Genomic DNA, 25,223 nt, shown 5'->3' with positions numbered 1-25,223 from the left:
TGAGGCAGGAGTCATGAAGGGTGCATTTCTTCCGAATCATCACATCTTGGGATAAAAATCTTGCCTCTCAGCCTGGCTTGAAGAGAAATGGCATGACATGGGAGAGGCAATGGCCTTGTGGTATTATCTCTGTTAATCCAGATAGTATTCTGGGGATCCGGATTCAAACCCTGCCATGGCAGATGGTGGAATATAAATTTAATTTTTAAAACCTCCAGAATTAAGAGTCTAATGATGACCATGAATCCACCGTCAATTGTCAGGAAGCAACTGATCTGGTTCACTAATGTCATTTAGAGGTGGAAACTACCATCCTTACCTGGTCTAGCCTACATGTTACTCCAGACCCGCAGCAATGTGATTGACTCGACCATCCTCTGGGCAATAAATGCTGGCCTAGCCAGTGATGCCCTCATCCAGTGAATGAATAAAAAAGAAATCCAAGTTTGACACCACATGCAATTTCAGAGCAATGTCAAAATAGGTTTAAACAGTGGTTGAGATTCTATGGTCTGTAGGAATTTTAAAAAAACTGTTGGTGTTAAATTATAATGTTTAGAACCTGAACATTAGCACCTGCACTTCCTAAACCCATAAATTGTAACTGCAGAGAAGTCTTGCATAAGAGCAGAACATTTGTACTAGTCAAGCAGTGTAAAGAAAGCACTGCCTCAAGGGAACAACGATTACAAATACAATTCTTCATGTAAAGTGGAAGGTAATGCTGGTAAGATTATGAATTTGTGTTTAGTTTTCCAAGAGAAATAAATACAAAAAACATTAATAAGTAAAGTTTTATTATATGAATCCACTTTAAGTTATAAAGACAACTTCTGAATGAAAGGCACAGTGAATCAAACCATTATGATAAAACATAGAAACTAAATGAGAACATACAAAATAAAGTGAAGACAGCATTTTCCAGCATTTACAAATCTCCAAAACCCAAACCTGGAGTCAGCTGCATCCTCACTAACAAGTACAGTACACAATAAAAGCTACATTTGTACTGTTAAACGGGTCATAATCTGATTACTTCAGTGTCTGACGAGGTTTAGGAAATACCAGAGAAACAAACACTATTGCTTCCTACTTTATTTCGTAGTGATACTGCAGCATTCAGTTCCCTGCAATGAAGCCAACTCAAGCTAGTTTTAGAATGAAAAGCATCAGCATGTTTTAAAATGGAGATTAAAGTCACAAAATTACTTTACGGGGAATAGTTTAACATTTATCCAGATTGAACCACAGGCATGGAAGTAGCTGGTAATGGTGTTACAGCTGCACTTCAGCTAATCAGTAGCAAAAACAGATTTTCCACCCCATTTCCACACAAACTACGAGGCTTTTTAACGTGCCAAACACACACAACTGCTTAAATTGGAAAAAAATTAATATAGGTTAGTTGGAACAAATGGAAAATCATCACCTTAACCAAATTTTAAATTACAATACTGTACCAATGTGAGATCTGGAGCAGAAAGCAATTGCCATCTGTGTCAGCCCAGTAAATCAATAAAGAATAATACCAGTCAAGCACGTGGTAAATACAAACTTGCAACCAAAAACCTTATTCCTGTTTTAGGTAATGCATTTTTAATATATAAATAGCCACCAAAATCCTTGGCACTGCATTTTCACTGCTTTTACCCAATAAATAGGTTTCTCCTCCAAGGGAAGGGTAATTTTGGAACAATTCTTATTCTTTGGCATGTGCTCAAATACTTTTGTGTCTGTCTCCTCTACTCCTTGTGGAAAGAAAGCTCCCCTAATTTTATTTACAGAAATCAAATTGATTTTTTAAAGTAACCTATAAAGATGCTCAAAATGTTCTTTTTTAATGTTGCTGCTTCAAAAGAAATTAACCTCAAGTCACTATTTCATGCTCACAGATTTCTTGTGTAATACAAACAGTGAGGATTTCCTCTTCCCATTCTTTGCAGAACATCAAATTATTGCTTAAATGGTGATGAGGGAATGCTTTAAGGTTCTGGACAGTATACCCCAATGCCATATTTTCTCAGTGCTTCAGTTTACAGATAAGTTAGAAATATGTTCACATATTTGAAAAGGAGTATGAGCAAACTTGTATCAAAATTTTGCACGTACATTTTGATGGCAGTATATGTAAGTTTTTCTTTAATACAAATATTTTTATGCTTTCCTTATTCAAAATATAGACAGGATCAAGACAACATCAGTAGGATAAAGCCTTTAAACAGGCTTTCAAGTTAAGGAAGGCTTCCTCAGTAAAGGCATCAGCCTCACAAATTGTGACAGTAATGCTGTGTTATGTCAATTGCCCTTTGACACATGTGCAATCATTAAACCTGTCAGGGTCTATTATCACCAGTGACCTGCTGGTCTTCATCTGAATTACTCTGCAGGCAATCAGAGAACAAGTCAATAATAGCTCAATGCTCTAATCAGATAATCAGTCCTACACACTGGTTTGCAGATGTCCGTTGTTGTTCCAAGCACGAATTACAACACTATATAGTGCCATTTCTGCAAGGTATCCTTCAATACAGGTTTACATTCTACACAGGAACCACACTCATGTTCAATTCAAATCTCAAATCTAGAACAGTGTGAAAAACAATAGACCCACGTTTAGCTACCTTACATTATTGCTCAGCTTTGCAAGATAGTCTCGCAATTCTCTTGCTGCTTGGAATCGGCCGTATTGTTTCTTTGGGTGTGCACATTCTTCGAGCAAGGCCTCCAGTCTGCCAGCTCTGACAACTTCTACAGGAGGGCTGTGCAGGAGCCCGCCAGTTGTGCCACGCCACGTGGCATATTTAGAGAGCAGGTTTTGACAAATGGCATAGTAGTTATGGTCAACTGTAACACGCGAACACAAAACCTCCTTTGAGAAAGACAGGCAGGCTTCTTTCCCACAATCGTCAAACGTGCTCTCGTACCAGACGTCCCAGTTTGGAGGCTTATCTGCAAGTAACAAAATTGAATAAATTGGATTACAAATTGGTGAAAATTTAGCATTTTTTCTAATTTTATTATTTCCATTAAGAACATAGTTGCGCCAACCTGTGAAACCAATCTGAAGCCCATCTAACCTACACTATTCCATTCTCATTCATATGCTAATCCAATTACCATTTAAATGCCTGTAAAGTTGGTGAGTCACTACTGCAGGCAGGGTATTCATTGTCCTATAACTACCACCCCTCAATTTAAAGTTGCATCCCCTCGTGCTAGCCATCTCCATCCGAGGAAAAAGGCCCTCACTGTCCACCCTATCTAATCCTCTCATCATCTTGTATGTCTCTATTAAGACTTATATCTTTAGTTAAAGCTATGGAGCTAACAGTGACAAGTAAAAATTAGAACATAATTTATTTTGTATAAATGAAGAAAACAAAGTATGCATAACACCTAAAGTGGTAGCTTGGTCATCTGCAATAGTGGAGGAGATTTGCTAGCAGTTAATAGAAGTTGGTGTTGAGGATTTCATCAATATTTAGTTTGATATAGTAACATTTTAATTTCTCCATGGCATTTCAGATTATCTAACTGATTCACTAAGATGTACAGATTAATTAAAGAATCTTAACTCTAAAATGGGACACAATTAAAATAGTACACATTGCAATCTGATTGCTCAGAGTTTTCTCACCATTGAAGGCATCATGGGGTTTGGAGAGAAACAGAAATATGGCATGGAGTTAGAGGATCATCCATGATTGTAGTGAATAGTGGAACAGGCTTGACTCCTGCTACTAGCTTCGATCTGAAGCCTTCACTCCACTCCATTCGCTTCTTGACCCAGAGCCACATTTCAGGACTGTGTGGATCGTAAATTCTTGCATCAACATCACATAATAACTGCTTACTTTGTTGGATCATGAACTTGGAGCCAGTGAAAAATCAATTAAGAACACTCAGTGGCCTTTTAGCTAGTTTATGCAAAAAAAGACCCAATCCCATATATATTACTGTGGACATTAACCAGTCTGTGTAATGGTGCATTGACAATCGAAGTTCCATTGGAATACATTTAAGCATCAAGGTTGTCAGGTTAAGTGAGACAATAAATCACAAGTTGTGATGCATCAGGAATCTCAGTTATGGGAACCAGAATAAACACTGAATTAATTCAACCTCCAATGTCCTTATTTTCCATAAAGAAAAGTAAAAACACGAAATTGCATTGATGAACATACAGCTGCTGAGACTATATTTTGGAAACAAAACCAGAAATTTCTGGTAAAATTCAGCAGGTCATGCAGCATCTGTGGAGAGAATGCAGAATTAACATTTTGGGTCCAGTGACCCTTCTTCAGAATTGAGTTTTCCCAGCAATTTCTGTTTTCATTTCTGATATCCAGCACCTGCAGTTCTTTGGTATTTTCCATATTTTAGAAATGTCATTTCAAACAACATTAGTTCCAGTCTCAATTCAGTGTTACCACTGCAATTTAGAAGCAGTGACCGAAATGTGACAACTTGGTTGAAGGGACAGAGTTTTATAGCCAAGTTTGCTGATGAGACAAACATAGACAGGGAAAGCACATTATGATGAGGATACAAAGAGCTTGCAAAGGATACATAGGCTAAATTAGTGAGCAAAAATTGGTAGATGCAAGTACAGCGTGAAAATAAATGAAGTTGTCCACTTTGGGGGAACCACAAAAATGCAGGTGGTTATTTAAATGGAGAGGGGTGACAGAATAGAATTAATTAGGACAGCAAATGCAATGTTGGATTTTTGGAAGAAAAATAATACAGATGCTGAAAATCAAGTAACAAAAATGTTGGAAAATATCTGCTTTGGAGAGAGCATTTGTGGAGAGAGAGAAAAACAGAATTAATCATAGGATCCCTCCGATTAGGGCCATTAGGCCCAACAAGTTCACACTGACCCTCTGAACAGTATCCCACCCAGACCCATTCTCGACCCTACTACTTAACATTTCTCCTGACCAATGCACCTAACCTGCACACTAGGGGCAATTTAGCACAGCCAGTTCACCTAACATGCACATCTTTGAACTGTGGAAAAGAAATCCCAGAGTACCTGGAGAACATGCTAACTCCCCACAGACAGTTACCCGAGGCTGGAATCAAACCCGAGTCCCTGGCGCTGCAAGGCAGCAATGCTAACCACTGAGTCACCGTCCCGCAGTGTTTTGAATTGATATAATTTGATGAAACAAAAACTGGCTTTTACTGCAAGGGGTTGGGTGAGTTTAAGGAGGGAAGAACTTGTTAGAACTGTGGTAAAAACAATGACTGCAGATGCTGGAAACCAGATTCTGGATCAGTGGTGCTGGAAGAGCACAGCAATTCAGGCAGCATCCGAGGACAGGCAAAATCGACGTTTCGGGCAAAAGCCCTTCATCAGAACTGTGCAAGGCATTGGTGAGACCACATTAAGAACTTTGAGCTCCTTACTTAAGGATAGACTTGTATTGGAAGCCTGATTCCTGTTATGCAAGGATTTTCTGATGAGGAACGATTTAGCAGATTGGCCTATGTTTTTTCTCAGTCTTAGTATGTCAGTATATCTGGCAATACACCAGCATGGAAATTAATATATCACATATATCATTTGTGCGATAGGCAGAACAACGTTTTGGCTTCATCGCCACCTATTGTTTACTCCTACACTCTCCCCATCTTCAGTATATATATCAATCTTTTCCTAGCTACCATCAGTTCTGGACCCAAAATGTTAACTCTGCTTTCTCTCCATAGATGCTGTTGAGTTTGCCCAGCAATTTCAAACAGCAGAATTGATACAACAACAGAAATGAGCAAGATATTGATTTTTCCAATGAACCCTTTGGTTTGCAAAACTCACAACACAATGTCCAACATTAGATGTGATTCGACAGTTAGACAACATTTGCTGGTTAATTCAGTGTGCGTGAAGAATTATGCTGAAAACCAATGTAGGATTGTCATTTGGGTTCTCAGTGTGGTGCTGTTGAGTGCACTGGAAGCTACGTAGATTAATACACGGGGCCCTGTACTTGACAGGCAGACATTTATACACACTGTGCCTGTTTCAACACAAAAGAATAGGTGACAGTGATTTGATCACTACCCAGGGCAATGCCCTGACCAATTAGAATGAACCTGCCTGGATTAAAACTTAAACCTGTTTTTTGTCAATCAATGATCATGGCAATGCATCTGCCACCAGCCACTTTCCACAAATCAGCATTTTCACCTCATGTAGTACAAATGTTAGTTCGCTCCTTGAATTGACATTCTTATGAATTGTCCTGATAAGTGTAAGATAAAAGACTTGGACAAAGTGTGTTTCTTTTCAGCAATATACAGTGAGTTGCAATTAATGCTTTGATTTGCTTTATTATTGTCACATGTACCAAGATACATGGAAAGGTATTGTTTTGTGTGCAATCCAGGCAAAGCATACCTTACATATGTGCACCAGGGTATAACAGCAGAATGCAGCATATAGTGTTACAGCTACAGAGAAGGTGGAGAGAACGATCAACTTTAATGTATAAGATGTCCATTCCCCAGCGGGAAGAAGCTACTGCATTCTTTAATACTGCAATATTCACAAAGTTTACTACCATCCTTTCCACAATTACCTCGTCAAAATCATTCAGAATCTTATAAAACCTCAATCAAGTCACCCACCATTCTTTTAAACTCAAGTTAAAACAAGTCCAACCTGTCCAATATTTCTTTGAAAGACAACTAGCTCATTCCCAGATCAATCCAATAAACCTCCTCTGAACCTCCACCATTTACATCCGTCCTTAAATAAGGAGACTAAAACTGCACATAATATTCATGATGTCATCTCATCAAATACTCTGACTAACTGTAATATAAAATCCTTTTATGTTCAAATCCCCTTGTAATAAAGGATGACATCCATTAGCCTTTCGAATCATTTGCCATACCTGCATACTCATGTTTTGTGACATGCACACAAATAAGCAGAATTGCACCTCGGAAATCTGCAAATATTAACTATTCAAATCATACTCAACTATCACTAGTATCCTCACATGTAGATGAGGAAGGACACCACTTTGACTGGGACAACACATCCATCTGAGCACAAGCCAAACATAGACATGCACAAGAATTCCTAGAAGCTTGGCATTCCAACCAGAACTCTATCAACAAACACATCAATCTCGATCCTATTTACCACCCTCTGAGGAAAAGAGCAGGAAACGACATCACCAACCCAAGTACCCGAAACACATAAATAGAAAGCGGGACATAACACCAGCACTTCACCGGAAGCTCACTGATGATGTTACCCAGTATGGTGACGAAATGACTGAAAATGAACCTTCCAGCTCAGCGAGCAAACTTACATCCAGAACCTCAACCTGAGCTACAAGTCTTCGCAAAACTGGCTAAATCATACTCTGACAGGAAGAATAAAAAAGCAAAGTGAACAAAGTCACATTTTCCCTCTTCTTTATTCAATCATCAGATTTGTGCCCACGAATGGAACCAATCTAAGTCAATCTACAGCCTTGTTATGTAATCTTCATAATATACTTTCCTACTTACTTGCAAATTTAGCCACCATGCCTTCAATCCCTCACCCATGTCAAAAGAAACAAATGTTTGTGAAGTTGAGGGTCCAAAACAGACCCTAATGGGGCCCTGCCCAACCTATCCTGTCAATCTGAGAAAAGGCTCACCCATGCCATTTTCTGGTAGCCAGCAATGTTCTGTCCTTGCTATTATGCTTCCCTTATGGCATAAAATCTTAATTTGTGCAAAACCCTGTACATCTTGTTGGCGGGTATACTCTGGAGCTTAGAAGAATGAAAGGTGATCTTGCTGAAATAGAAAATTCTGAGAGAATTTCACAGAGTAGATGGGGAGAGGATGTTTCCTCCCATTGGGGCATCTAGAAGTATGAGCACAGCTTCAAATTAGGGAATCTCCACTTGAGATGAAGATGAGGAGGACTGTTTTCTCCTACTGAGTTAATAAGCTTTGATATTCTCTTCCCAAAGAACAGTGGAGACTAGGTCATTGGGTATATTCATGGATTGAGTTAAACAGATTTTTGATCAACAAAGGAATCAAGGATTACGGAGACAAGCAACAAAGTAAAGACCACAATGAGATCAGTGCTATCCTTCTGAATGGTAGAGCAGACTTGGAGGACTGACTGGTCTACTCCTACTGCTTATCATCTCTTGATTGTATGAGAATATAGTTCAGAGACATTAGACCCCAATATATTTCAGAGACATTAGACCCCTAGAAATGTATGTGTTTTAAATCTATTTCCAGAATCTTTTGGTAAGGCACTACATCTAAAGTTATTACAGACAATTAATCTCCTGGTATAGGGGGTAATATATTGTCACAGATAGAAAGGTGAACTAACCGAAAAGACACTTGGCATAAATAGGTCATTTTCTGGTTAGCAAAATATACTGTAATCAATTATTAAGGAAGTAACATTTGGAAAATCATAATCTAATCAAGTAGAGCCAGCCTGGCTCTATGAAAAGGAAACTTGTGAAAGATTTTCAAGGAAGTCTCAACCACAGTGGATAGAGGGTAATTGTGTTGTATTTGGATTTCCAGAAGGGGTACAACAAGGAATCTCACAAAGGTTAAGCTATAAGAGCTCATGGTGTTGGTGGTAACATATTGGCATAGAGAGAGAATTGGGGGATAAGGGGCTCTTTTTATGGTTGGCATCTCATAATCAGTGGGGTTTTATAGAGATCAGTGCTGGCATTGCAACTGTTTACTTGGAGAAAGGACGTGAATACACTATTCCCAAACTTGCAGGCAACAAAAATAGGAGGGTAGATTGGTAGAGGGATATAAACTGTTTAAAGAGATATTGCTGGTGCACTAAAGGTTGGCATATGGAGTATAATGTGGGAAAATGTGAAGTTGTTCAGTTTGGAAGAACAGAATACTATTTAAGTGGACAAAAATGCAGAAAGATGCAACACATAGAACATAGAATAGTACAGCACAGAACAGGCCCTTCAGCCCACGATGTTGTGCCGACCACTGATCCTCATGTGTGCACCCTCAAATCTCTGTGACCATATGCATGTCCAGGAGTCTCTTAAATGTCCCCAATGACCCTGCCTCCACAACTGCTGCTGGCAACGCATTCCATGCTCTCACAACTCTTTGTGTAAAGAATCCGCCTCTGACATCCCCTCTATACTTTCCTCCAACCAGCTTAAAACTATGACCCCTTGTGTTAGTCATTTCTGCCCTGGGAAATAGTCTCTGGCTATCGACTCTATCTATGCCTCTCACTATCTTGTATACCTCAATTAGGTCCCCTCTTCTCCTCCTTTTCTCCAATGAAAAAAGTCAGAGCTCAGTCAACCTCTCCTCATAAGATAAGCCCTCCAGTCCAGGCAGCATCCTGGTAAACCTCCTCTGAACCCGCTCCAAAGCATCCACTTCTTTCTTATAATAGGGCGACCAGAACTGGACGCAGTATTCCAAGTGCGGTCTAACCAAAGTTTTATAGAGCTGCAACAAGATCTCACGACTCTTAAGACTCTTAAACTCAATCCCCTTGTTAATGAAAGCCAAAACACCATATGCTTTCTTAACAACCCTGTCCACTTGGGTGGCCATTTTAAGGGATCTATGTACCTGCACACCAAGATCCCTCTGTTCCTTCACACTGCCAAGAATCCTACCCTTAATCCTGTACTCAGCTTTCAAATTCGACCTTCCAAAATGCATCACCTCGCAGTTATCCAGGTTGAACTCCATCTGCCACCTCTCAGCCCATCTCTGCATCCTGTCAATGTCCCGCTGCAGCCTACAACAGCCCTCTATACTGTCAACGACACCTCCAACCTTTGTGTCATCTGCAAACTTGCTGACCCATCCTCCAATCCCCTCATCCAAGTCATTAATAAAAATTACAAACAATAGAGGCCCAAGGACAGAGCCCTGTGGAACACCACTCACCACAGACTTCCAGGCAGAATATTTTCCTTCTACTACCACTCGCTGTCTTCTGTTGGCCAGCCAATTCTGTATCCAGACAGCTATGTTCCCCTGAATCCCATTCCTCCTGACCTTCTGAATGAGCCTACCATGGGAACCTTATCAAATGCCTTGCTGAAGTCCATATACACCACATCCACACCTCGACCCTCATCAACTTTTCTAGTCACATCCTCAAAGAACTCGATAAGGTTTGTGAGGCATGACCTGCCCCTCACAAAGCCGGGTTGACTGCATTTAATCAAGCCATGCTCTTCCAGATGGTCATAAATTCTATCCCTCAGAATCCTTTCTAACACCTTGCAGACGACAGACGTGAGACTTACTGGTCTGTAATTGCTGGGGATTTCCCTATTTCCTTTCTTGAAGAGAGGAAATACATTTGCCTCTCTCCAGTCCTCAGGTACGACTCCAGTGGAGAGCGTGGATGAAAAGGTCTTCGCAAATGGCGAAGCAATTGCATTTCTCGTTTCCCAAAGCAGCCGAGGACAAATCTGGTCCAGGCCTGGCGACTTGTCAATCCTAATGTTTGTCAAAATTTTCTGCACATCATCTTCCTCTATTTCTATCCATTTCAGCATGCACACCTGCTCTTCAAAGGTTTCATTCACTACAAAGTTTGTTTCTTTTGTAAAGACAGAAGCAAAAAACTCATTTAGAGCTTCCCCTGCCTCCTCAGACTCCACACACAAATTCCCTATGCTATCCCTGATCGGCCCTACTCTTTCTTCGACCATTCTCTTATTCCTCACATAAGTGTAAAATGCCTTTGTGTTCTCCCTAATCCGTTCTGCCAGGCCTTTCTCGTGCCCCCTCCTGGCTCTCCTCAGACCATTTTTAAGCTCCTTCCTCACCTGCCTGTAATCCTGTAGAGCTGAGCTTGACCCTAGCTTCCTCCACCTTATGTAAGCTACCTTTTTCCTTTTGACGAGAAGCTCCACCGCTCTCGTCATCCAAGGTTCCTTTATCTTACCCCTTCTTGCCTGTCTCAGAGGGACATATTTATTCATCACTTGCAACAACTGTTCCTTAAACAGTCTCCACATGTCTATAGTGCCTTTACCATGGAACAATTGCTCCCAATCCATGCTTCCTAACTCATGTCTAATCGCATCATAATTTCCTCTTCCCCAATTAAATATCCTCCCATTTTGCCTAATCCTCTCCTTCTCCACAAAGGAACTTGGGGACATCTGTGCACAAAACTCAAAGCTAGCACACAGGTGCAGCAGGTAATCAGGAAGGTAATGGAATGTGGTCCTTATTTCAAGGGGGTTGGAGTATAAGAACAGGCAAGTCTTACTGCAATTGTACAAGCCACTGGTGAGACCTCGTCTGAAGGAGTGCGAGCAGTTTTGGTCTCTTTATTTAAGGAAACACATTGTTTAATTGGAGGTATTTCAGAGAAGGTTCATGAGGATGATCCCTCGTGTGGAGGAATTGTCTGATCAGCAAAGGTTAAACACATTGAAACTCTATTCCACCCTGCAATTAAGAAGTGAGAGGTTCTAAGAGGCTTGACAGGGTCAATGCTGATAGGATGTTTCCCTTCATGGGAGAGTCTAGGACCAAAGAGCATAATCTCAGAATAAAGGGGCACCAATATAAGACTGAGATAAGGAGGACTTTCTTCTCTCAGAGGGTTGAGTGTCTTTGGAACTCCTTGCCACAAAGAGCTGCGGGGGCAAGTCCTTGGATATATTTAAGGATGACTAGTTAGATTCTTGATCAGTTAGGGAATCAAGGGTTGTTTTCCCTGGAGCGTTGGACACTGAGGGCTGACCTTATAGAGGTTTATAAAATCATGAGGGACATAGATATGGTAAATAGACAACGTCTAATGATGTGATTGAAATTGAGTCCAGTCCTTGGAGCTCTTGTTATCTTTAGGAAGTGTGATATGTTTTGGTAACTGATTCATAGGATAAATAGACAAAGTCTTTTCCCTAGGATGGGGGAATCCAGAACTAGAGGGCATAGGTTTAAGGTGAGAGGAGAAAGATATAAAAGAGACCTAAGGGGCAACGTTTTCGCACAGAGGGTGGTGCATGTGTGGAATGGGCTGCCTGAGAAAGTGGTGGAGGCTGCTACAATTGCAACATTTAAAAAGCATTTGGATGAATATACGACTAGTAAGGGTTTGGAGTGATATGGGCCAGGTGCTGGAAGGTGGGACGAGATTGGCATGGGATATCTGATCAGCATGGATGGGTTGAACCGAAGGGTCTGTTTCTGTGTTGTACATCTCTATGACTCTAAGTGAATGTGAGGAATGCCAGATCAGCCATGATCCTATTGAATGGCGGAGCAGGCTTGAGGAGCTGAATGATCTACTCCTGTTCCTATATTTTGTCGTCTTAAAATGTGATGTGCTACAGGGATTAGTATTGGTTCCTCAACGTTTTATCATTTACGCAAATAACCTGAATGAAAGAGCCAAAGGAATGGCTATTAAATTTGCTAATAAGACAAGGATAGGTAGGAAATTAAGTTGTGAAAAAGGGCATAAGGAGGCAGAAAAGGAACGTGTATGAAATTATCCATTTTGGTAGGAAGGTTAAAAAGCATATTATCTAAAGGGAGAGATTTCAGAGCTCTGAGATGCAGAGGGGTCTGGGTGTCCTCGTCCATGAAGTGCAAACATTAGGGCAGGTATAATCAGTAATGAGGTAAGCGAATACAATGCTATTGTTTATTGTGGGAGGAACTTAAATACAAAAGGTCAATCTTCAGTTCAACAAGGCGCTGATGAAACCACTTCTGCAGTACTATGCATAATGTTGGCCTTCTTATTTAAAGAATGGAAATGCATTGGAAACAGTTCACACAGTTACTAGACATTTCTGGAATGGGCATGATTTGGAGATGCCGGTGTTGAACTAGGGTGTACAAAGTTAAAAATCACACAACACCAGGTTCACCTGATGAAGGAGCGTCACTCCGAAAGCTAGTGTGCTTCCAATTAAACCTGTTGGACTATAACCTGGTGTTGTGTGATTTTTAACCTGGAATGCGCACGTTGTCTTATGAAAAACCATTGGAGTGGTTAGGCTTCTATCTGCTGACATTTAGAAGAGTAAGAGGCAGCTTGACTGAAAAATACAAGTTGAGGGTTCCTGGCAGAGTGGGAGAGATATTAAGTCTTGTGGGAGAATCTACAACCAAGTATTGCAGTTTAAAAGCTAAAGGGTTCTTTCACTTAAGGCAGAAAGAACGAGTTTCCTTTTAACAAAGTAACCAGTCTTTGGAACTTGCTTCCCCTCTGAATGCTTCTGAAATAATTACTGGAAATTATTAAAATTACTGGAATGTATTGGGGCTTTAATTTGATGCATTCAAACACAATTTAATTGGAAGGAACACGTGGTGAATGCACCCTAATGTGTCATCACAAACTGGCAGTATTGTCAACTGAGCTCCATTTTCATTCATTTACTTACAACTGATGAAGAGTTTAATATGGGCATTAGCAAGGAACCTATCTAACTTGCAGAATTTAAGAAGTAATATTATTGCTCATACAATTTCTACCCTTTTAACACACAGAGCCCTGTTTGAAGCCCAGTTCCACTGACTGCCCTTCAGTATTCAGTGAGCCGACACAGAACAAGTTATTTAATCAGCTAACATGCACATGTTTGCAATGATTAAAGATGAACATCAATAAGTGGACTGAACTGTCACTAACCTTCAAAATGATTAAATAATTCAATAGACTGCATCTGTTGTTTTATAGTACAGCTTTACATTTCAACAGCCTTCTGAATTTTATCAAGGCTGAGTTTTGACAACGATGTGCCTTTTAATTTTTTTTAAATATTCACTCAGCAGAAACAGAAAAATACCCAAAAACATTTCCTATAAGAGGAAGCAAAGGAATGCCAATATTTTTCCAAGTCAGGATGGTGAGTGCTTGGTAGGGGACTTGGTGGTGGTGTTCCCATATATCTGCTGTCCCTTTCCTTCTAGATGGCAGCGATCGTGAGTTCAGAAGGTGCTATCTGAGGATCTTTGGTGAATTTCTGGAGGACATCTTGCAGATAGTACACACTGCTGTTACTGAATCTCGTTGGTGGAGGGAGTGGATGCTGTGGATACAGTGCCAAGTGGGCTGTTTAGGCTTGGATGGTGTCAAGCTTCTTGAGTGTCATTGCAGCAGTACCCATCCAGGCAAGTGGGGAGTATTCCATCACACTCCTGAGGTGAGTTACTCGCCTCAGTATTCCAAGCCTCTGACCTGCTATTGTTGCCTCTGTGTTTATGTGGTGAGTCCAATTGAGTTTCTGGTCAATGATAACCCTCATAATAGTGGGGGAACTCAGTGACAGTAATACCATTGACTATCAAGGGCGGTTATCAGATTGTCTCATATTGGTAATGGTCAATGCCTGGCACTTGTGTGGCGTGAATACCACTTGCCACTTGTCAGCCCAAGCCTTGATATTGTCCAGATTGTGGTGCATTTAAACATGGACTACTTCAGTATCTAAGGAGTTGTGAATGATGCTGAACATCCCCACTTCTGACCTTATGATGGAGGGAAGGTCATTGATGAAGTAGCTGAAGATGGTTGGGCCTCAGACACACGCCTAAGGAACTCCTGCAGAGATGTCCAGGAGCTAAGATCACTGACCTCCAACAACCACGACCATCTTCCAATGTGCCAGGTATGACTCCAACCACCACAGAGTTTGTTGCCTAATACCCACTGACTCCAGTTTTACTAGGGTTACTTGATGCCACACTCTGTCAAATGCAGCCTAAATGTCAAAGGCTATCACTCTCACCTCACCTCTGGAATTCAGCTCTTTTCTCCATGTTTATACCAATGCTGTAATGAGGTCAAGAGCAGAGTGGCTGTGGTGGAACTCAAACCAGGTGTCACTGAGCAGGTTATTGCTGAGCAGTTGTTGCTTGATAGCATTTTTGATGACACCTTCCATCACTTTACTGATGATCAACAGGAGACTGACGGGGCGCGAGTTGGCCAGGTTGGATTTGTCCTGCTTTTTACGTACACAACATGGGCAATTTCCCACATTGTCGGGTAGATGCCAATGTTGTAATTGTACTGGAACAGCTTGGCTAGGGGAGTGCCAGGTTCTGCAACACAAGTCTTTAGTATTATTGCCAGAATGTTGGTAGGACCCATAGCTTTTGCAGTATCCAGTGTCTCTGACTGCTTCTTGATACCACGTGGAGTGAATCGAATTGATTGAAGACTGGTATCTGTAATGCTGGGACCATGGAGGAGGTAGAGGTGGCTCCACATTAACAATTAAACAACTCACTGGAGAAGTGCTATCACCATTCATGACTGATGTGGCAGGACTGTAGAGCTTACATCTGATTCATTATTATGGGATCACTTAGGTCTGTCTATCACTTGCTAATTATGCTGTTTGACATGCAAGTAGTCCTGCTTGATGGCTTCACCGGGTTGACCCCTCATCTTCAGGTATGCCTCGTGCTGCTCCTGGCATGTCCTCCTGCACTCTTCATTGAATCAGGGTAGATCTCCTGGCTTGATGGCAATGACTAAGTGGGGGATATTCCAGCTATGAAATTTAAGATTGTGCTGGAGTACGATTATGTTGTTATTGATGACCCACAGCATCTCATGGATGCCCAGTCTCGAATTGCTTGATCTGTTTGAAGCCTGTCCCATTTAGCACAGTGATAATGGCACACAACACAGAAGGACTGTGCGGTGGTTGCTCTTACTGATAACGTCATGATCTGTCGAGTGTTCAATCAGTCTATTACCCACATGAACCACACTTTAATTCTGGGTGTTAGAGTGTAATTTACATTGTGCATTTTAGATTGTATTACTGTTCTAACATTGCACAGTGAAGTTCATTGCTCTTTTTTCAAAAATCTGGAATCTTGCAGGTTTATTATTTATTACACCTGAAGTTCACGTTTTACAGTCTGAATCTGGGATCGTAAAAAGGGTTTTTGGGTGAATATTCCAAAGATAACTGAAGCCTTTAAACTAGTTGCAGGATCATTGGATGCACAAAAGCTTATCTAAGGAATTGAAATGATTAAAGTTCATGGAAAAAGCATAAACTGAAGACAACTGTAGAGTTAGGAAATGATGAGGTCGCGTGCAAAGACTTATCTGTGAGGATGAGGATTTCAAATTAATTAAGCTTTGGAATGTTGTATGGGTCAAGATCAGAACTTTGGGCAATTGGAGGTTATAGAGAATTGAGGTCAAAGGACAGCAAACAGCACACTATACAAAATAAATCTTGAAATTGCTGAACACATCATTAGGACTTTAGATTATGGTGGTCAACTCATTTAGTTATCTGATTTGGATACCAGATCTTGGACAACATCACTAGGAACCGGAGTCTCGAGTGCTTTTCTCAGAGCTCCAGTTTGAGTCTGTGAACCTGAACTCCTAAAATGTCCCTTTCTTCCCCGCACCAACCAACTACTGGCATCATCTATCACCATATTGAGCAGTTTCCCACTGGAATATCCCTCGTACCTGGCTATTGAGTCCTGACCTCATCATTTGTCAGACAGAGTTTGTCACACTTGAATATTGAAGGACAAGACCAAAGGAAACCAACTGTACCTTCAGTAGTAAGCATTACATGTTTAATTGCTACAAGTCAGTAGTTGCAGGACAGGAAGTAGCTGAAAGAGTAACCAAGTGTCAAGGTAGGTGTGAGCCCAGGCTATTAAATTATCCTGGAGTTTCTATTTCAGCTCAATCGTATTCAGGTCAGGCATTTAAAATTATAGCTCTCCAGAGAAGTCAGTGGCATCCTCAGCAAAATACAGATATCACGCCATTAAGTAAATGCCATAACATTTACAGAATGCTGAGAGTATCATGTAACAGAACCCTTTGGTACTGTGTTGTAAACATCCGATTAAACCAAAGTAGAAGCAAAGATGAAAGTGGTGGTTTGTGAAGTAATTTTATTGATGCATAAAATACTTGATCTGAAAGTCAGTCCTAGGTCGAACAGGTATTGTGGTTTCTACCAAAACAAAACTGCAGATTTTGGAAATCTGGAATTAACAAACAGATATGCTGAAAATGTTCAGCAGTTCTGGCAGTATCTGTGGAGAGAGAAACTGAGTTTATGTTTGATTTGAATATGATTCTTACTCTAAACTGAAGGTTCAGATTCAGCTCAAGATATTAACTCCATTTCTCTCTCCATTGAAACTGTCGAACTCTGTACTTGCAGCATCTTCTGTTTCTGTAGGAAGTATGTACTGCCTGGTTCAGTGAGTGAGCAGCCAAGGTAGATGGAGTTGGTGACAAGGGTGTGACATTTTGGTGAACCTCAAAAACAGTGGCTTGATTTTCTATTTTATGTTCAGTATAAGAAAGATGTGGTCATGAGTTAAGGAATGCATTCCAGAACTGGATATCATCAGCATAGATATGGATGTTAATTTGATGTTTAAAATAATGTTACAGAGGCACTGGGCACAGCTGAAGAGAAGTGTTAGAACACGGGGTAAACACCTATGCTAATTTAAACCAGCCATACAGAAAAAGTTAATCTCACACCATAATCTTTTAAAATTTGAGGGACAAAGAACTATCCTAGAGGTCACTATTTAAAGTTAAAATTAACAATTTTATTCTTTAAGTCCAAGAGAGAATATCAAATCAACAGCTATTATCAACTCCTTTCTATTAAACTTATCTTTTACCTCCCACTCTACAATATGATAAAAAATCCCAATTAATTTCTTTTTGTGTAAGTCTTAAGTTTCAAAAACCAGTCAGCTGTGACTATTCTCCTTTGTAGATTTTTCTCTGAAGATTTTCTCCAGGTCTACCTTGATGTTCTGCTGTTCAAACTTCTTATGGACAGGTAACTTGCAGAGAGCTGTTCTGCTGACAGTCTGTACTTGTTGGTATCCTTGGCGGTTCTCCTTCTAACTGTTCAAAATGTCCAGTTTTATATCCCAAAACACTGGATCGTTTCATTAGTTTTAATATCATCAAAATACTAAATTCAAACTTGATTGGGGTTTGGTATCTTGGGCATAATTAAAACTGATTGGCCGAATTTGCATTTGTTTTTGTTTCATGGCAACCCATCTGCAGCTATTTGTTTAAACCAAGTGTTACATTCTTACTGTGTTCAGGACTCTGTGCTTTGTCAGTCCTTGCTGATTTTTCAATTCTCTTAAAAGGTACAGTACACCTCGACATCTTCACAACAGAAGTCAGCTAAAAATGAATTCTTGAGGAACTCCAGATGACATCAGAGGATAAGGGATAAGTCACTGCTTCAGGTACAATGACTGCATTGAGACAGATCCAAACAGAAGCATGCAGAGACAGGTCAGGCATGGGTCAAAGAGATATAGCAGAATAAGGTGGAATAGTATCCTCGGATCATAATCAAAGAGGGCAGCACAGGATGCTTTGACCAAGGTGGTTGCAGGGCTTTGGAAAGTGGGTAGAACTTCCCGAAGAAACATAACAGCAAGTTCAGGGATAGATCAACAGAGATGCCATTTTCCAGTACCAACATGTCAAGGGTGAACTTTTTGAGGCATAGGATGACTACGGTTGTTTTGAAAAGCAGAAAAGACAAAGATTAGCAAATGGAGAAATACTGGAATTAGGAAAAATAGCCAAATGCTTAAAGAGATAGCAGGATGTGAAGCAGATGTCAAAGAAACTGCAATGTGGCAGAGGGATTGTGAAGCTGAATGTTATGGTTAAAGAACCTTATTCAGTTCATAATGCCAGCTTATATACAGGACATCAATAGTGTTGCAAATATTTTGTGCAGTATAATTTTAAAACAACAGTGAAATTAATTAACCTAAACTCCTCATGCAAAGAAAAAAAAAGTGTGATGAGCTTCAGATAGTCACAATATCAGAAGCTACAGTGGGTAAAAAGCCTAAATAATTATGTGTGCCATAAACTGATCAGGAACCGAGAGTACAGAAATACAGATCCACTAACTGAAGTGAAGAATTGCCCACGTTTTGATTCTGCAATAGAATATATGGTAGATCAAGATGCCACTGTTCTCGCAGTTGGATATTATTAAGGAACCTAATTACGGTAAATTTAATTTGGTGAATAATAAACAGCAATCAAATTATCTTTATGAAACATGCACTCCGTTTCTGATGCACTGTTGAATTAAGAAAATTTGACATCTATATTCATTGATCATAGGAGAAAAGGCACAAAATCCAGTTTATTGCAGTGATTAGCAGGACTGAAGAACGAACTTAGGAAACTAGACCAGCTGGTTGCTTAGCTTGGCAGATGGACAGTGAAAGACATCAAGGTGATTAAGAGAATTATCCTTCATCTGGATGTTGAACAAAATCTCAAGCTTTTAGTACAACGTATGGAGCCTGTAAAGGGAGATTTCCTACAGGCATATTATGGACAATATGGTTCTCAAATCCATGGACTTGTTGATTATGTTGGAAATTGTCCGAACAATCGTGTAGCTGTTTCTATGGCCCACAACTCACTTCCTTGGCTGATCTACTCCAGAGTTAAGCCTGCACTGCAGGAAGGAAAGTTCCTTCCCACTTTAACGGATCCGTAAATTTAATAAACTAGCCCCTGGGGAATCTATGACACAAAGTGCCAGTAACAGAGCTGAACTTGTATTCAGTGCTCTGTGGTTGGATTTAAGCAAGTGTATTTTTTTAAAGTATTGGTAAAAACAACAATCTTGAAATTGATACTGCATTTGGTTCTAGTCATTAATTACATATAACCTATCACCCTAATATCTAACATCAAGCTGAGTATCATAATTCTCCAAACATCTGGCATCTTTTCTCCACGCATTTATGTGGAAGCTCGAGTGCAGATTATACATGGGGAGAGACTTAAAGAAAACATTTTGCAGCCACTATACAGTGTTAAGTTTTGAAATAAATGGTTTAGAAATATACTAAACTTTATTACTTTTAATATTTACATGCCAAAAAGCCTTGAAATGCTGTTTCTCAATTGCTGTGCTCAAACAGTTTATGCAGCTTCTCTATTGTCACATTGTCTCTCACATCTGTAATGTCAATGGACCACCACAATCTTTGTCATCCACCTCAGACATGCCATCATCCCAGAGGACGGAACCTCTGAACTATCCATGGCGATTGTGAGCAACATCTTGAAGCCATGCTAGAATAATCTTTGATCCATTGGGCAATGTGATTGCTCAATAATGTAAAAGCATTCACTCCAGTGTAAAGTCATCCTTTCGATTGTTGGTGTGTATGCTGTTTAAATACTCAGTTGCAGCTGATGTTATTATTTGACAACTGGCTTGTCATTTTGTCAGGAATAATGACAAGATCTATCAGATTTCTTTTTTAAGGATATCCTTGATTATGATGTTTGATGACACCTAAGTCATCTACAGAGATATAGAAACATAGAACACAAGTACAGGAGCAGGCCATTCGATCCTTCAAGCCTGCACCACAATCAATATGATCATGGCTGATCATCTAATTTCAGTATCCCATTACTACTTTCTCTCCGTACCCCTTGATCCCTTTCAATGCAAGGGCCAAGTCCAGCTCCCTTTTGAATGTATTTAAGGAACTGGCCCCAACAGCTTTCTGTGAGAAAGAATTCCACAAGTTCATAACTCTGAGTGAAAGGAATTCTTCCTCATCTCAGTCCTGAATGGCTTACCCCTTATTCTCAGAATGTGACTCCTAATTCTGGACTTGCCCAACATCAGGAACATTCTTCCTGGAACTGGCCTGTCCAGTCCCCTCAGGATTTTGTACGTTTCTATGAGATTCCCTCATTCTTCTAAACTCCAGCAAGTACAAGCCCAGTCGGTCCAGTCTTCCTTCATACGTCAGTCCTGTCATCCCGGGAATAGTCTGGTGAACCATCGCTGAACTGCCTCAATAACATGTCCTTCCTCCTCAGACTAGGAGACCAAAACTGCACACAATACTCAAGGTATGGCCTCACCAAGGCCCTGGGTAATTGCAGCAAGGCATCCTTACTTCGATACGCAAATCCTCTTGCTATGAAGGACAACATGCGATTAGCTTTCCTCTCTGCCTGCTGCACCTGCATGCCGACCTTTGGCAACTGTTCCACCATGACACCCAGGTCTGGTTGCATCTCACTTTTTCCTAAGCTGCCACTATGGTCAAAAAATCATCAATCCAACCTTTTTATATTTGCAGACAATCGCACCTTCATGCCAGGGTGATAGATTTAGTTAGCTTCTTTTGGTTGGAGATAATAAATAGCTACTCTTTTGTTCCATCTGCATATGGCTTGAGCCTGACAGTGATTAGTATTGTTGTCAATTGAGTGGAGCAGCATTCTCCTTTGAGAGCCAGGTCTGACTAAAACATGAAGGACACCTGATCTGTTGAAAATATCGGAGGTGCTACAATACTGTTGTTTTTAAAGCCGTAACACTACTATTCACAAAGGTGGTTTCAAAATTGTTTGGCATACTTGGCACAATCGAAGTGTGTGATTCCTGATGAAGGGATCATGCCAATTCTTCTGTTCCTCGGATGCTGCCTGACCTGTTGTGCTTTTTCAGCACTACACTGTCAACTCTGAGGTCCAGTATCTGCAGTCCTCACTTTCGCCCACAATAGAAGTAGTACCATTTCAGAGAAGCTCTTTGCTCGAGGTTCAAATCTTTGTGATATAAAAGGTTTTCAAAACAATCTCTACAGTATTCACTGCATGTGAAACGTGCTCAATGTTTGTGAATATATTCCACAAGTTTCTGCTCGAGCTGTGGTGTGAAGCCTTTCTTCCACATCCAAGAATCTCAGCTCACTTGCCCTGGGACAAAACTCTTATAATGTTTGCTTTGTTAATATTAAATACCTGTGCTGCTGTTTTGTTATCATGATTTTTAGAACCTTCTACCAGTAAAGATTGAATGTTGCTGTGTAATTCACTCACTTTGCCATATTAATAACTAGTACAAAGAATCCTACCTTGTAAGTATCATATGTTTGTTTGATGGTTAAATAAATGGAAAGCAACCACTCTAACTAGTATGGGTATGAATCCCTTTGAAAACGGTTCTAATTCTACACATTCATATTTTAATTTAGCATTAATCACTTTGTCTTAAGAAAGAATGAGATTGTGGAATAAACAAAACAAAGCTTTTGGACAGATACAATTGGATTAGACATAGTACACTGCACGATACATTTCATTTTTTGAAAAAGGAGGGACAAAATAACTAGTAAGAGAAAGTGAAAGACAAAAGAGAAGACAGTTTGACTCAAGTGAATTATGGAAAGTAAATCACAGCATTTAACATTTTTGTAAGCCTCCTTAAATAGAAGCCATAGCTTTCTGTACTAAATTGGGATCAAATTGTTTAGCTTAGTCAGGTTTGCTATTACTGTCAATGAGAAGTCACTGATCATAATAATTCAAAAGCTTTGGCGTGTGATAAGGTAACTTTGACTGTTGTTGACGGACGTGAGGGACACAGCACTTCCCATTTCAGACTACATGTGGAGTCAGGAATGCTAGATATCAACTAACTTGTCATCCTCAGCACTGAGAAAGCTTGCCAGCTTGCACACTAAGCTGGCTGACATGCTCCTCATGCAGTAGGGGGCTTCAGGGACAGGGCAGCCTGAAGCAAGAGTGGGGCTGATTTTAAAAAGGCTCCCAGCCATGCCTTTAAATGCTCAAATACTGCGGCAAATGGAAGCTATCCCCATGCTCCATTCCAACCCAGCAGGAATATCGCCCTGATGACTCAGCCAAGAAACCAACCACTCTTTATGAATGCCAGGAAGGCAGGGAATTGAAGAGTTACTTAAATGGTTGCTAACTGACCATTTAAGCATATTAATTACATGCAAGTCAAGATTGACACCAATGGGCTTTCAAACCCAGTCCAATTACTATTTTCCCTTCTTGCCACCTGCAGAGAGGGAAACATCGTGGCTGAGGTGTGCATAACATTTGAAAAATGACAGCAATTAAGTGAATTTCTTGACAAGTTATCTCAAATAAACATTTAAATAAGATGGAAATATCAAAGTGATTCCACCTACATTTTAGAATAAAATTACAAAGATTTAGAGAAAAAATATATTTTAGGTTTGCAATTGAGAAAAACAAACAGCAGGCACCTGAATTATGAACCTTAGACATGAACTAAAATAATAAAGACTGCCTACCATAAACTGGTTTACATATTGTTTCTGCTGGGATGCCTCAAATACTTCCCTTCAGATTTTGGCTTTGCATTCTGATTTACTATTGCTCCCCAAATAAAGTCAGGTCTTTCTGTTACTTAAGTGAGCTTCTGTGCTTCAGTGAAGAATTGTTTCCAAAATATCCTTTGTAATCAGTAATTCTTTCAATAATTAATTGAGTCCATCGTTCAGAAAATAGATCCAGTTTCTACCATGGCAGGTGAAATGCTTTTTACATTGACATCATTTAACTCCTTAAAATATCAAGGTCATATCAAAACTTGATTTCTTCTCTGGACTTGGTCATCATACAATTCCAGAAAATGCCTTCTTCAAATGCACAGGGCACTTACTTGAAATTACAAGGTACATATTTCATTGAGAGTGCGCCAAGAGGTCTTTTCACAAAATGTCTATTTCATTCATTTATAATAATACAACAGCAAATTATCTAACAGCCATGTCAAACTTCACATAATTAGCTCAAATTTCACATTCACAAAGCTTCAACACATTGCAACAAAGCACATATGGCCTATAATAATCAGAAGCAGGCAAGGCAGGCACATAAAAACCTCCAAGACTGAAACCTCACTACATTAAATAAATAAGACAAAAATCACACAACACCAGGTTATTGTCCACAAGGTTTATTTGAAAGTGCAAGCTTTCAGCGCCATGCTCCTTTTCCAGGTGGCTAGTGGGAAAGAATACATAGGACACAGAACTTATAAGACCTTAAAAATGTGTTGCTGGAAAAGCGCAGCAGGTCAGGCAGCATCAAAGGAACAGGAGCTAGGAATACGATAGGTGGAAGGAGGTTAAGGTGAGGGTGATAGGCAGGAGAGGGGGTGGGGGCGAAGAGGTTGGGAAGAAGATTTTTGACCTGCAATCTTCTTCCCGACCTCTCCGCCCCCACCCCTACTCTGGCCTATCACCCTCACCCTCACCCTCACCTCCTCCCACCTATCGTATTCCCAGCGCCCCTCCCCCAAGTCCCTCCTCCCTACCTTTTATCTTAGCCTGCTTGGCACACCCTCCTCATTCCTGAAGAAGGGCTTATGCCCAAAATGTCGATTCTCCTGTTCCTTTGATGATGCCTGACCTGCTGCGCTTTTCCAGCAACACATTTGTAAGCTTTGATCTCCAGCATCTGCAGTCCTCACTTTCTCACAGAACTTATAAGTAAAAGATCAAAGGGTCATACAACTGATGCGCATGTATTGAACACACCTAGATGGCTGTTAAGTCATTAAATAAACTGTGTGCTTAACTGATTGATCACTGAAGGTAAAGCTGCTCACGTTATGTTCCATGTATAAAAGATAATAATTTACTTCTGATTTACTGTGACTTGATAATTTGTCTTGCAATTTACAAATAGCGAAAATTAGACCAAGCTCAGTGGCTCTAGTTAACTTTCAATCCACCACCGTGTCCCTATTTACAATGTTACATCCAGTGAGGGTACTGCATATTCACAATGATTAAAATACTAATTTCACTTGATGTGGACTTTGAAATTTAAATGGCCAGTGCACTGCAAAGATAACCTCCAAAGATGCCTAGTGTCTCACAAAGACAAAGAAACAGAAAACTATCTTGGGACTCAAACGAGACATTCCTGACCTGTGGCATGCCTTTGTTAAACAAAAAAAGATCAACATCTTAACAGCCCTCAGAATGAATAGCTTTAAATAATAAACCTTGTCTTTGTTTCTTTGTAATTTTAAATATTAACTGCAGGAAGTAAGTCATGGCACCAGTGGAAAAGGCAGCATCATCTACACCTTAAAAGAACCAGAAGCTGCAAGACTGCAACCTCTCCCAGTCCTTTCCATTTCAGCTCCAGTAATACGGCAAATTACCACCAGTACTGAGACCACCAGTAACAAACTTTGTGACCTGCAGAGTTAATCTTTGAGATAATCCTGAAATGATTGTTGAATTTAACTCAACTAACCTTTAGGAGTGAAAATGTCTTCTTAATCAGATCTGCAATGACTAAAACAAGCATGTGCCATTATGAACAATCCTTGTTG

General features: G+C 40.2%; 1 protein-coding gene across 3 annotated transcripts in view; it reads right to left on the bottom strand.

Annotated features, from left to right (window-relative positions):
- Positions 1 to 780: 780 nt before the first annotated feature.
- The window catches only part of dipk2ab (divergent protein kinase domain 2Ab), a 261,414-nt gene continuing 236,971 nt past the window's right edge, over positions 781 to 25,223 (bottom strand). For all 3 annotated transcript variants that reach the window (XM_043702761.2, XM_043702762.2, XM_043702763.2), the window contains exon 4: positions 781 to 2,949. In XM_043702761.2, coding sequence (XP_043558696.2) covers positions 2,618 to 2,949 — 332 coding nt within the window. In that variant the 3' untranslated portion in view covers positions 781 to 2,617. The remainder of the gene's footprint in view (positions 2,950 to 25,223) is intronic.

This window comes from Chiloscyllium plagiosum, unplaced genomic scaffold (assembly GCF_037043375.1).
Source record: "Chiloscyllium plagiosum isolate Xiang-an unplaced genomic scaffold, Cpla_swu_hap1 HiC_scaffold_13, whole genome shotgun sequence".
NCBI lineage: Eukaryota > Metazoa > Chordata > Chondrichthyes > Orectolobiformes > Hemiscylliidae > Chiloscyllium > Chiloscyllium plagiosum.
The sequence above is the reverse complement of the archived record's forward strand: the minus strand, read 5'-3'. Positions and strand labels throughout refer to the sequence as shown.